Genomic DNA, 14484 nt, shown 5'->3' on the forward strand with positions numbered 1-14484 from the left:
AAAGGAAAAAAATAGCAAAGACCCCGGCTGGATAGCTCAGGTCAAAAGCACACATCCCCTTCCAAGTAGAATCCCAAGCATCCCAAAGAATCCCGAACATCCAGTCAAGCCCAAGTTCCACCAGATACAGGACAAGTAGGATGAACCGTGTCATGTGCTGGAATAGAAAAGGCGAACACCTGCCCTGCATCCTGAAATATCTGCAATACTGGTAACAATTGATAATATCCAGTTGCTTAGAGCTTTTCCTTTTCTACCCAAAGACTTACTGCTTTGTCTCCCACCAAGTGCTAACCAGGCCCAACCCTGCTTAGCTTCCAAGATAGATGCATTCAGGACGGTATGGCCCTAGACCAGAGGCTCATTGCTTTGGGTCTCTCTACCCTAACCGAAGATTCATCAGCATAAGAAACCCACACACAAGCCTATAGATCAGCCTTAATGTGTATTTTGGGGATTCAAAATCATGTAATTAACTTTCCACACAGATACATGGTTAAACCATTGGCATGCTTTGGCCTCAAATCATTCCATGAAAGTATTGACCAGTGGAAGACCTTAACACAAATCTCCCCCCCAACACAGAGACTGTCTTTTTATCTCTCCATCCTCAGCACCAGGCACACTGCCTGGGACACAGGGACAACTGATAATCGTTGAGTGAAGTAATGAATTCATGAATTAGTCTCTTCTGAGTGTCTCAAATCAGACGTGCATCTACACCAACCCAAATGAGCTTTGCTGAAGATTCAGCTCGTATGTAAACCACCAAACCAGAGCACGGAGGACAGATAAGACAGTACAAAAGGGTTTTGGACTACTTAATCCATCTACAGAGATGCAACAAGCCATATTCTTGCTATATCATTTCTGACTCAGAGCTGTGTAGACCCTGTCTCTTCTGCATACCCCTCTCACACCCCATCTATTTAGGGGGTTACATCCATATGGTTGCATCTCTTTTGAGCCTCTTGCTGGAATCGTCCCATCCTAACTTTCTGGTGGTTAGCCGCACCTGCAGTGAAAAAGGCTATTGGATTTATGACCAAAGCAAATTTATGTCCCCATAATGGCAATTGTGGTGAACTTGTGGGGGGAAAATAGGACCATAATGTTTATGTGTTTATGTGTTTTTAATCTTTATAGGCTTGATGTTATAGCCGGATCCTGAGGAGAATAGGTGTGTCTGAGATTAGCTCATTATTAACGAGGTCACAAGCATGAAGAGTTTCTGCTAACTACCCAAGCTCATAAATGCATCCAAATGGATTTTTTTGCATTTTTATGGGGCCAATCCTCAGATTCTCAGACACATAAAAGGGGGAAAGAGATCCACTAGCCTCAGAGGGACTCCCAGCTCCAGCTCGCCCTACTCTGCAATCCCCGCTCTGGAAGCCATCATGTCTTGCCGCTCCTACCGAGTCAGCTCTGGGTGCCGCATGGGCAACTTCAGCTCTTGCTCCACAGTGATCCCCCAGAACCTGAACCGCTTCCGGACAAGCTCTGTCTCCTGCAGGAGTGGGCCCAGCTTCCGGGGCCTTGGCAGCTTTGGTAGTCGGAGCGTCATCGCTTTTGGATCGTGCTCACCCCGGATAGCAGCTGTAGGCCCTCGTCCCATCCGCTGTGGCGTTGGCTTTGGTGCTGGCAGTGGGATGGCCTTTGGCTTTGGTGATGGCAGTGGTGCTGGTATGGGCTTCGGGGCCAGCAGTTGTGTTGGCCTGGGATTTGGAGCCGGCAGTGGCCTTGGCTATGGCTTTGGCTACAGAGTTGGAGGAGGTGGAATCCCAGCAGCCCCATCTATCACAGCAGTGACCGTTAACCAGAGCCTGCTGACCCCCCTCAACCTGGAGATTGATCCGAATGCCCAGAGGGTGAAGAAGGATGAGAAGGAACAAATCAAGACCCTCAACAACAAATTTGCCTCCTTCATTGACAAGGTACCTATGACAGCTCAATCTTTAGATCTGGGATGGGAAGAGCTAAAATGCATTCGAGTGTCCTCTCCCTTAAGAAAAAACAGCCCAGGCTGAGGCATCAGCCTTGACCCACATCCTTCAGGCACTGCAGTGTGATTTCTGGGTCACTTTGTTGCAAAACAAGGACAAACTTGAGGAAATGGTGCATGATGGGGTAGACTAAGACAGTGGTTGTGTCTTCTGAAGGAAAGAGAAACATCCAGGCAAATCTGAGGGCACCTGGACAAACTAAGTCCTAGCACCTAGTCACTTAGAAATATCTCTCAGATGGGCTAGAAACCTTAAGAGTTTGACCAGGCCAAATGTTGGCTATGTGTTTAAAGGGTTTTATCCTTTAAGATTTTTGTGCTCTTTTTGAGATTGTCACAGTCTCTGAGGCTGGGTAACCACATCTGTTCAGGATCAGGAAAGTAGAGAATGGAACTGAGTGATTTTTGCACAAAAGAAAGAATGTATGCTCTCCCCCGTGGGCTATACCAAGATCCAGCTGAGATGCCTAGATAGAAGGAAATAGTAGGAAGCCACCACAGAAAGTCATGATCTTCAGACTGATGAGAGGAACAGTGACACCCTGATGATGTGGAACTGACATCCCACAAACCTTGCCTCCATGGAGTGGGTATCCTCTCTCTCTGAGAATGGAAACCCCCTTCTGTGAGCTTCAGGTTCCTATCTCTGAAATGAACCAGTGGAGCAAATGATCCAAGTTCTTCTCCAGCTCTACAATTCTCAGCTGATGGAGTATCTGGGGTGGTGGATAGGACTTATAACCTGAGAATTCCCACCTCCTAATGCCTTATCCTATCCCAATATACTTTGCTCCTCATTCTCGGTGAGAGATGCCCGATACCAATTTTTAGATATAGGCAAATCCCAGCTCAGGTAAAATCAATTTTTCAAACTTCCCAGTGGACTGGCTTACACCATTCTTGGAGTGTAGAGGGGAAATGGTACTGAAGTGCTTTGGTTTGAAAGCTTCTGTTTGCAGCTGAGCCTGGCTGAGCATGAGAAGGGGGTTGCAGACATACTTTTACAGCTTCTACTGAGTTACAGGAGGAATGAAAATCAACAGACAAGAGAACAACGTCAACATAAGGCTGAGAGTCATCTCTGGCCACCTGAAGAACTGGCCCACATGTAGGCGACCCCATCAAGTTCTTCAGGTGCCATTTCTCTGTCCCTGCGGATTTAGGTGCGGTTCCTGGAACAGCAGAATAAGCTCCTAGAGACCAAGTGGAACTTCCTCCAAGAGCAGAAATGTGCCAGGAGCAACCTGGAGCCCCTCTTCGAGAATTATATCACCAACCTGCGGAGGCAGCTGGACGTAGCAAACAGTGACCGGGCTCGGTTTGAGGCTGAAAGGAACCACATGCAGGATGTCCTTGAGGGTTTCAAGAAGAAGTAAGTGGCATCTCTACTTCATAGAACAAGAACCAGCAGGGTTTGGTCCCCAAAGCAGCTGCCAAGCTCAGATAACAGCAGCTGGAAGGATCGGGGTTGACTGCTGGTTTCAATACTCAGCCTAGAGTTGAGAGTAGGGGCAATGATATGTAGGGAAGGAGGAGAAAGCCCTCTGCAGGTCCTGAGTAAAAAGGAGTTTTGGAATTGGGCATGGTTTATCCCTAGTCTTGTCTATGGGAATGGAGAGTGGACTCCAGAAAAAGGAGCCCTCTGGTTTTAAGAATAGTGCTCGGGTTCAGCAATGAGTGGGGTCCTACTTTCTCTATGTTCAAGTACAATGACTCCAAGTCTTTTCCGGCAGAGGAGCGTAACAACGGTCCACATTTTCAGACCCCAAATCTAATTTGAGAAAGTAAAAGAGATTTGGAAAAACTGAAGGTCATAGGCTCATAAATGGTCCTAAAGATGAGACAAAGTAGATGAGAACACATAGGTGGCAACAGAGACCCATGCTCCTGGATGTAACAGAGATGTCTTAAGAGGCTCACTGTGTTGCTGGGAGTAATTGCTTCTCAGTTCAGAATGAGAACTCACCCTCTCAATCCTTATCAACCAGGTACGAAGAGGAGGTGGGATTCCGGGCCAACGCTGAGAATGAGTTTGTGGCTCTGAAGAAGGTAAGACAGACCAACAGGTCCAAGCAAACTTCTCCCCGAGACAGGAAAATGTTCTGAAGACAAAACCTGCTCCCACCCCCAACTCCCTACCTATAAATGGCCCGAGAAAGCCCGGTGGAGTCTGGGGCCACCCACACAAGGTGGAACCTCTAAGGTCATATAACAGGTTCCCTTTGGAGTTCTGATTTGGCCTCAGATTATTTAGGATTGGGTCTTCACAAGAGCAGAGGTCTGAAGAGGTGACCTTGTAAGAGTCTTAGATTTAAAAAAAAAAGAGAGAGAGAGAGAGAGAGAGTCTTAGGTTATCCATATTCTTCTTGTCTCTAAATAAGCATTTGAAATGTCCAGGAGCCCTCAGGGAAGTTTTCATGTCATAGTAGGGAGAAGAACAACAGTCACTAAACTGCATTCCAGGGACTTTCCCACCCATCCCAAGGCCTGGCCTGGCCCTATGCGGATTGGCCTGATCTTCCCACCCATCTCCAGACCCCACCAAGTTTAAACAGTGCACAAGTCATGACCATTTTATCCTTCTCTCTTTTCTGCAGGATGTGGATACAGCTTTCTTAAATAAGTCTGACCTAGAGGCCAACGTGGACACCCTAACTCAGGAAATTGACTTTCTGAAAACTCTATACATGGCGGTAAGCATCCGTTCCTCTGAGCCAAACAAGGAGATCAGTGCTCAGCCTGGACTCCTGGGGGACTTCGTCTGGACTGGCATCATTTCTAACATTTAGTACCATATATCTTCCTCCCGTTCCAATCTATATCCTCTCTATATGTCGATGTATCCACAAGGGGAGAAGGGAAGGTAAGCAAGTAAGGCTTCTCAGCAGCCTGACTCAGGTTTATGAATAAACTCTTTGGATCTATGATGCAACTCCTCTTTGGCCAATCCAAAGACCGGGCTCTAAGAGTGTCACTTCCTCTCTACCAATCCGAAGAATCTGGAAAACTGATTTGTTAGAAGATGTAAGAAAAATTGTGTTTGATCTAATTAGCTAAATGAACTAGTTATCTTTTGTTTTGTAAGTGGTCTGTTTGGACTGGTACAGAGCCAGCCAGAGCTAATGTCTGGCTCTGAGTGGAAAGGGCCAATTCTAAGTCCCTGGTTCTTTTAAGGACTGGAGGTACAGGAATTCCTAGACCATCATGTTCTAGAACATTATTAACTTTCAGTGATCCATGACCACCACAGTCACTCTGTGGATAAGCCAAAGGAAAGTTTCAACCCTAGCATGGCTCTCGCTCCCCTCTGCCAAGTTCCTAGGCCCCGTGTATCCCCCTAAGCAAATAAGGTGTTAAAGGGGTATCTTCGGGCATATAACAAGGGCTCACTTTTTTTTCCTAAAGATTTTATTTTATTCATTCATGAGAGACACAGAGAGAGAGAGGCAGAGACACAGGCAGAGGGAGAAGCAGGCTCCATGCAGGGAGCCCCATGCAGGACTCAATCCCAGGACCTGAACCAAAGGCAGACACTCAACCACGGACCCACCCCTATAACAAGGGTTTAAATTCACACTGAAATGGTTCACGTCTCCTTCTTCATCCTGGGTTTGGATGGTCAGCTCCATCTTTTTGCTCTGAACAAATGAGCAATGCTCTCGGCTCCTGAAGCTACTCCTGGGCAGAGTTCCAGCCACTGATGAGACTCTGAGCCCATCTGTCTTGCTGATCCTCCAACACAGGAAATCCAGTTGCTGCAGTCACACATCTCAGAGACATCAGTCATCGTGAAGATGGACAACAGCCGGGACCTGAACGTTGATGGAATCATCGATGAAGTCAAGGCCCAGTATGAAGAGGTCGCCAGGCGCAGTCGGGCTGATGCTGAAGCCTGGTACCAGACCAAGGTGTGAAAGGGAGTGGGGGGCTGAGGAAGGGGTGTAGACAGCCCTAGAGTAAGACTCATGTACGATGGAGTGGACCCAGTGGAGGTCTAAGGCCCTCAACTCAGTTGGGGCTGCAGTCTTCACTCAAACTTTGGCCTTATAACATCCTCCCCCCGCACACAGTATGAGGAGATGCGGGTGACAGCTAGCCAACATTGTGACAACCTGCGCAACACACGGGATGAGATCAATGAGCTGACCCGCCTGATCCAGAGACTGAAGGCGGAGATCGAGCACGCCAAGTCTCAGGTGGGCAAAGGAGAGGAGAGAAAGCCTCAGAGGGAGGAGGAGGGGCTCTGTTTCTAGCCTCACCCAGGGATCCCCTAATCCCGGCCAAAGCCCACCTGCCTGATGCCCTCCCCGCAGCGGGCCAAGCTGGAGGCTGCAGTGGCCGAGGCGGAGCAGCAGGGCGAGGCGGCCCTCACCGATGCCAAGTGCAAGCTGGCCGAGCTGGAGGGCGCCCTGCAGCAGGCCAAGCAGGACATGGCCCGGCAGCTGCGCGAGTACCAGGAGCTCATGAACGTCAAGCTGGCCCTGGACATCGAGATCGCCACCTACAGGCGCCTGCTGGAGGGCGAGGAGATCCGGTGAGAGCTCCCAGTACGGGTGGGGTGGGGGGTGAGGTGAGACTTAGGCTTCTAGACCAACTGCGTGGGGAAGGGACCAGGTGAAGAATCGTCCGCTTGAACCATCTCTACAGGCAGCAGTAGCTTCCCTGCAAGCGTTAGTCAGGTTGCCCTTGCCAGGGAATTAGAAGATGGTTCTAGATTTTCGCCTCTAAAATGCAAGTCTGTAGGCAGGCTGCACCAGAATCATGGGATATTTTCTGTGATGGGTTATCTGTTGAAAAATAATAATGAAAACACATTTCCTCGAATTTTTTGACTCAAGAGTTTTGGGGCAGAGTCTAGCAAAATGTGTTTTTTTCAAAGCTCCCGGGATGCTTGTAAGCCAGGGGTAAGAACCATGGGTGGGTTCACTCTGCAAGAAAGCCCTCCCGATAGCAGGCAGCTTTTCAAGGAACAACTCTGCTTGTGAACTGACTTATCTCTTTCTCTCCCCAGGATCTGCGAAGGTGTTGGGCCAGTCAACATATGTAAGAAACTTGAGTTTTTTTCCTCTTCACACTTCTCTCCTGGGGCTCTGCAAAATTCCTTTGAAGTCAGGCTTGCGTTGGGATCCGGAACCCATGCTAGGGTTGGCCGTGATAGTCAGGGAGGCAAGGACCATTTAGCCCCTGGACTGGGAGCATCCCTTAGCTGAGGTCTGAGATGTCCCCAGAGAAAGCAATCACGAATGGGTGGAAGAAGGTCCCAGAAGAGAGTCAGCCTTTCTCTTGTGAGTGTCCTGTCCTTCAGGGACAAAGGTCAGAGAAGGAATGAAAAGGCCTGTGCCCAGGAGTTGCCCCTACACTCATGGCAGGGGATGGGACAAGGATGAGCACAAGTCTTGCTGCTGCTGCTGCTGCTGCTGCTGCTGCTGCTGCTGCCAAAGCCTCGTTTGTGCCCAAAGCATGCAGGGGATTGTGCTGGCACTTCTGGGGGCAAGAGGGGGGGCAGGCACAGAGAAGGCAAGACCACCCCCTGCTCTCTAGAACTATAATCTTCTTGAGATGAGTCCTACCCATTGTCAGCCTGACCCTCAAAGCCCTGAAGAGAGGCATGAGCACCCCTTTAGTGCTCACTTGGAGAAAATAGGTGGTTTGCCAGAAGTCACAAAGCTGGTCAGTGGCACAACCAGAATTCAGACTCAGATTCCTGATCCAAAAGTACAAACCTACATGGATGTCTGGTGGGGTGAGCGCTACACTGGGCGGGTCAGGCGGGTAGAGCTGCTCATCCTCGGATGAGCCTGCCCTTGGAGAAGGTGTGGCTTCCTACAAGAGGTCAAGCTTGAGTGGAGGTCACGGATGGTAGGAAGGATTCTGGTGAAAGGAGAGGGAAGGAGAGGGGACCCCTCCACAGACGGGGCTGCTCTAAGCAAGGATCTTAGTTGGGTTGGCGCCCTGGGGTATGGAGATATCCCCAGTGGATACCAGAGGGCTACAGAGCAAAGGCGTCAGTGGGTCAAAAGAGAACTGACGAGAGACTCTTATTGGAGGGAAAATGCGGGGACCCCCCCAGGGACATGATGTAATCAGGAGAGAAAAGCCCATGGCTTTGTAGCAGCTACTGTTCCAGTTGTCTGGATAATCCAGCTCTCTGCCCAACCTGACTTCAGCCTTATATACATGACAGTCAACTTACGACTCTATGCCACCTGGGGAATTGGTTGAGTTCTCCCTATTTAAAAAAAAAAAATTATTGATTTATTCATGAGAGATATATAGAGAGAGGCAGAGACATAGGCAGAGGGAGAAGCAGGCTCCATGCAGGGAGCCTGATGCTGGACTCGATCCTGGGACCCCGGGGTCACGCCCTGGGCTGAAGGCAGACGCTGAACCGCTGAGCCCCCCGGGGATCCCAAATTCTCCCATTTTAATCTGAATGTTTAACTTGAGGGGAGTCACAGCCCTAGAGTGGCCCAGACAAGAGGAGGGAGAGGGGGGTGTTGTCTGTGTGGATGAGAGGGACGGCTTGCGCGGGCCCTTCCCCCGGTGCCCGCCAGCACAGGGCACGGCCCCGGGCCCCAGGAGTGGGCGGCCTGCCCGCTGACAGGTTCCTCTCCCGCCCGCAGCCGTGAGCAGCTCCCGGGGCGGGACGGTGTGCGGGCCCGACGCCCTGGCCGCCAGCGCCGCCCTGTCCCGCAGCGCAGTCACCTGCCCGTCCGGCAGCGGCATCCGCTCCGTCAGCACCTGCGCCTCCAGCCTGGGGGGAGCCCGAGTCATCAAGGCCAGCGGGGACCTGCTGAGCGCCGGATCCCGGGGAGGCTCGGTGCTGGGGGGTGAGGCCTGCGCCCCCAGCGTCCCCTGCCCACTGCCCCCCGACGGGGCCTTCAGCAGCTGCAGCGGGGGCCGAGGCAGCCGCAGCTCCAGCGTCCGCTTTGTGTCCACCACCACCTGCCATCGCACCAAATACTAGAGGCCACGCCAGCCAGCCACTGCCCGAGAAGAGCCACCTCAAAGTCACCTGCTTCTGTCCCAGAGGTGTCTAGACTCTGGGCCCGAGGGAGCTCCAGCTACCCCTCCTGCCAGGCAGGCAATGCCGCTCTCCTCAGGGATTGATCTGCCGGGCCCTGTCCTCGGGGGCATTTTTCCACCACCCGGATGCTCCGTCTGCAGCCCCAGTAGACTGGCCTCTCCCTGACTCCCCATTTCCACTCTTCGGATCACTCTTTACCTTTCAGTCCCGAAGAAAGGCTCATTCCACACAGTTCCACAAATCAGGGCCCTGGGGAGAAAATGAACAGTCCAAAGCCAAAAAGAATGTGCTGGCACCATCGCCATCCCTGGCTTTGGATTAATTTGGAGAATGGAGAGTTGGCTGTCCACACTGCGGGCGTCTTTAGCCCACTGCCCTTTGCCTCCTCCTTCCTTCCCTGGCAGGAGAAGGTTCTTTCCTTCTCTTCCTCACCCGAAAGGATCCACAGTCCTTGGTGGCCCAAGGGATCCCTAAGTCCCCTGAGATGGTTCTTCTCCAAGTGGCAAACATCCCAGCAGCTTCTCTTCCTGCGTTGTTGGTTTAATGTGCATGTGAGCGCACGTGGTGGGTGGGTGCAGATGGAGAGGTGGGCTCTGCTATGCTGCATGCCCCTGCCCCTGTTGGTGGTGTGAGGGAGGCCCAACCCCCGTGTGCTGCAGGAGGGTTTATGTCTGCAACTCCAGGGGGGTCTGGGGTGGGGTGGGTGCCTGTTTGTACTATCCTTTGCATTGCTGGGTTTTCAATAAACTTGCCAAGCTAACCTCACTAGGACTCTGGCCTCTCCTTCTGGATCACATTGCCGATGGGAGACATTGCCTCCTGGACTCCACCACTCCAACCCCTGCCCTCTCCACCACGTACACCCCCCGCCCCAGGGACTTGCCAAGGGCAGAGGCTGCTGTCCTGGGCACAGAGGAAGCACCGAGGAAAGAGGGCTCAGGCCCTTCCCTGCGGGGGCTCACAACTCAGTGAGGGAGAGAAGAAATGCAGCAGAGGCCCCAAGAACAAGTGCCCAGCAGCCCACTTCTCTCCAGGCATTGCCCCACACCTCCTGACCAACAGAAACCCTTCCCACTCTTCCCCAGGTCCTGTCCCAGCCCCACTTCCTCTGGGATCATTGCAGAACACTCATCCTTCTACCCTCACTCTTGTCTCCATCCAGCTCACTCATCATGATGCTGCTAGAAAGGCCTCACTCACATAGAAAACTGATCATGGCTCCCCCCCACCCACTAATAGCCCTCCGTGGCTCCCCACTGCCTTTCAGAAAGAATCCAAACTTCTCAACATGCATATAAGTCCTGAGTGATCTGCCCACACACTTCCACCCCGTGCCATCCCTCCACGCACCCCACTCTGGCCTCTCATCCTTTATTCTTTCACCCAACAGACGCTCGTGAAATGCTTGCTACATGCCAGGCACGATGCGGGGAAAACAGCAGTGAATGAGACGTGGTCCTGTCATCAGAGAGCCCACAGTCCAGGCTGACAGGCGGACAGGTGGACAAGCACCTGTGACTTGACATGCTACGTGCCGTGTTCAGAGTGGAGTCAATGCTGCACTCCACAGACGAGAGGCCCAACCTAGACGTGGGGCATTATTAAAAGCTTCCTGGAGGATGTCATGTCCCAGCAGAGATGTGAAGGCCTATGGATTGGCCATACTACGGAGGAGGAAGTGCTCCAATCAGAGGAAACAGGGTGTGCAAAAACCAAGAGGTTGGAGAAAGCGTGCCCAGTTTGGAGATCTCTCTGGGGCTGAATGACACAGCCTGCAAGTGACAGCAGAGGTGGGGACAGGAGTCAGACAACACGCACTCAGGATCGGCTCCCGGGGCTCAGCTCCATCAGGGCCCACGTCTCACACAGGGACTGTTTGCCCCTCTGCCTCACCTCGAGAGCCCTCCTCTGCAAGAAGCACACCTCGCCCACACCTCAGCCAGCAACCTGACAACTTACATGTCGCTCTGCTCGCAGTCTAAGGCCTGCCTGACCCTGGGCTCCCAGCCCACCTGTTCTCCTGCTTCCAGGAGCTCCACACTCCCCACTTCGTCTGCCATGTGAAGTCACACACGCCCCTCAGGTAGCAGCGACAGCAAGGCAGCCCCCGTCTGGCCTTGGTGCGTCTCCTCAGCCAGACCCACGTCTACCCTGTGCTGGTTATCAATTTCTTGCCTTGGTTCCAAATTCACCCTTATTGCCTCCCCTGTGAAAATGGATCTGATCCCTCTAAAAATTTTATTTTGCCAGCTGGCAAGATGTTGACTAAGCCTTGTCAGTAGGCATTTCCAGAATCAACGGAGAGACGTTGCAGGAGTAGGACTTTCCTTCCATTGAGCTGTCTCAGCAGTTTCTCTACTGCCAGATTCCTGCAGCACAGACTTCTATAATATCAGGACCCCACGATGCACAGCAGAGCACTCAGCAGCCAGCAGCTTCCCCAGCACCCCTCTTGGGCAATTTCATAGGGAGTTCCTCCAGCATTCTTCATGAAAAACTTTCCCCAGCACCCTAGAGGGTGGATTTTTGGTAAGTTCTGGATGCGAGATTTCCAGCAAGTTCCATCGGTGCGACACCACAATGACTTCTCTGGAATCCAGTGAGCAGTGGTTGTGCCCTGTCCAAAGAGACCAGTAGTAAGGCTGTGAGCCATTAACTCTAATAGAAATCCCATCTTTCTGGGGCACGTGGGTGGCAGTTAAGCATCTGCCTTCAGCTCTGGTCATGAGCCCAGAGTCCTGGGAGGGAGCCACACAATGGGCTCCCTGTTCATCAAGGAGCCTGTTTCTCCCTCTCCTCTCCATTCATCCTCTCTCTTGCTATCTCTGTCTCTCTCTCTCTCAAATAAATAAATAAAATTTTTTTTTAAAAGAAAGAAAGTCCATCTTTCTATCCAGGGGAAGCAGGAAAGAGGGCACTTGTGAGCTGGAAAATACATAGGGGGAATCCTCCTGTTTTTCTCTTTTCTCTCATGGTTTTGCCTGAGAGCAGATCCCAGTCATGAGGCTGTGCAGCAGCCAGAATCTGGTAGCAGAAACTCCAAGAGAAGCCTGATCTTTTTGGAAGGAGGAGCCAGGAAAAGAGACCCCCATTTGGTAGAAGAAATGAGAGAGAAAAACTGGGGAGGGGATTCCTCTGTGTGTAAATCCACACATGTACAAGTCCTGGGCTCTCCCTTGAGCTATACATGCAAGGGAGACCCAAACAGCGTGCCAAAGCTTTGAGAACTGAATAACAGTTAAGTCACTGCCCACATTTCAGACAAACCCTAAGTGGAACAGACACAGGACAGACACAAATCAGCAAGCAAAGAAAGTCTTGAAAATTGAAATTGAACGAAGTTTCCCACAGATGAAGAACTTTTAGTCTGAACCTAATTAGGCAGATTCTCTATCAAACAAATAAATCAAAACGGAAAACTCTTCATAGGATTTACCAGGACCAAGAGTCTACACGTCATCATTAAACTTTCCAAGATATGATCTAAAATTATTTTGACATCCAGGAACCAGGAAATTGTGACCAATTTTCAAGGGGAAAGAAAAACAACGGATGCTAATCCCAAAATGACACAGATGTTGAAACTATCACACAAAGGTTTTAAATCACTATTATAACAATGTTCCATAAGAGAAAGGTAAACACATTTGAAGTGAATTAAAAGTTAAGAATTCTCAGCAGAAAAAGAAACTATAAAAATGGAACCAGATGGAAATTTTAGAACTAAAAAAAATAGTATACATTTGAAGTTTAAAAGTCATTGATGGGCTCCATACCAAAAAAGAAAAGACAAAAGTAAGTCAATAACTTGAAAATAGATCAATAGAAATTATCCAATCTGAAGAATAAAAAGAAAAGAATATTGAAAAAATACGTTAAGCGTATATATATATACTCCTTGTCAACCCAGAATGCTATAGCCAGCAAAAGTATTCTTAAGAAGTGGGGGTCAGAATGACATTCTCAGATGAAAGAAAACTAAGAGAATTTGCTGTCTGCAGACCTACTCTAAGAAGAAGGCAAAAGTTCTTCAGAATGAAAGGAAATGATACCAGAGAGAAACATAGAACTTCAGGAATAAAGGAAGAGCAATAGAAATGGTAAATACTGGATAAATATAAAACGATTTTCTTTCTCTTGTATTCTTTAAAATATATGTCTGACTATTAAAAACAAAAATTGTAACAGTATCTGGCAGGATTTCAATGTATGTAAATGAATATCTATGAAAACTATAACATTTTACACTAAGTGATGAAATATTAACTCTAGATAGACTGTGAAACATGAGATTATTTACACTGTAATCTCTGGAATAGCCACTAAAAAAATAATACAAAGATATATACTCAAAAGTCAATAAATAAATTAAAGGGAATATTTTTTAATATTCAAATAATCCAAAAAATACAGGAAATGGGTACCAGAGAAAAAAAATTAGAAGGAACAAAAACAAAACAAATAATAAAATGACAGCTCTAAGTAAAACTATATTAATAATCACACATAATGTAAATGGTCCAAACACACCAAATTAAGTGGCAGAGATTGTAAGATTAGATTTTTTTTTAAAAACTGAAATAAATGTTGTCTACACTTTAGATACAAAGACTTGGATAGGTCAAATTAAAATGATTGAAACAGGTATATCACAAGAACTATAATGAAAAGAAAGCTGGAATGATTATATTAATATTAGACAAATTAGGTTTAAGAACAAGAAATACTGCCAGCAGTAAAGAGATCCTATACTGTTATAAGGGTCAATTCAACAAGAAGACATGACAATTCTAAATGCGTATGCACCTAACAACAAAGCTTCGAAATACATGAATCACAAACTGAAAAGTAGTGAAAGGCAACACAGGCAAATCCACAATCATACTTGATTTAAACACTTCTTTCTCGGTAATCAACAGAACAAGTAGACAGACAATCAATAGGAATACAAAAGACCTCAACAACATTATCAATCAAGCTGACAACTGACATTTACAGAACATTCCACCTAAAAACAGAAAAATACACATTCTCCTCAGTGACAACAGGGAACATTTACCAAAACAGACCACTTCTGGGCCATAAAACAAATCTTAACAAGTTTTAAAAACTCAACCCCATACAAAACACGTTCTCTGACCATAATGGTATTAAATTATAAATCAGTATCAGAACAATATCTGGAGAATACCCCCCAAATACTTGAAAATCAAGCAACACATTTCTAAATAACAAGTGATCAAAGAGGAAGCCACAAGGGACGTTAGAAAATATTTTAATTGAGTGAAAACTAAAGCACAGCGTATCAAAATTTTGGGATGCAGCTAATGCAGTGGTTAGAGGAAAATTTATCACATTGGATACTTAAATTAGAATAGAAGGAAGGTCTCAAATCAATTATTTAAGTTTCCTTCTTAAGAAACCAGGAAAAGGGGGCATCTGGGTGGCTCAG

General features: G+C 48.5%; 1 protein-coding gene across 1 annotated transcript; it reads left to right on the top strand.

Moving 5' to 3' along the window:
- Positions 1–1346: 1346 nt before the first annotated feature.
- On the top strand, positions 1347–9752 carry KRT84 (keratin 84). The gene is made up of 9 exons (XM_077869951.1): positions 1347–1937; positions 3169–3377; positions 3994–4054; positions 4603–4698; positions 5749–5913; positions 6076–6201; positions 6319–6539; positions 7017–7048; positions 8629–9752. Exons 1-9 carry the CDS (start codon positions 1401–1403, stop codon positions 8970–8972), a joined length of 1791 nt encoding a protein of 596 aa, XP_077726077.1. The 5' UTR covers positions 1347–1400; the 3' UTR covers positions 8973–9752.
- Positions 9753–14484: the final 4732 nt, after the last annotated feature.

The sequence above is a fragment of the Canis aureus genome, chromosome 25, assembly GCF_053574225.1.
Source record: "Canis aureus isolate CA01 chromosome 25, VMU_Caureus_v.1.0, whole genome shotgun sequence".
NCBI classification, from domain to species: Eukaryota; Metazoa; Chordata; class Mammalia; order Carnivora; family Canidae; genus Canis; species Canis aureus.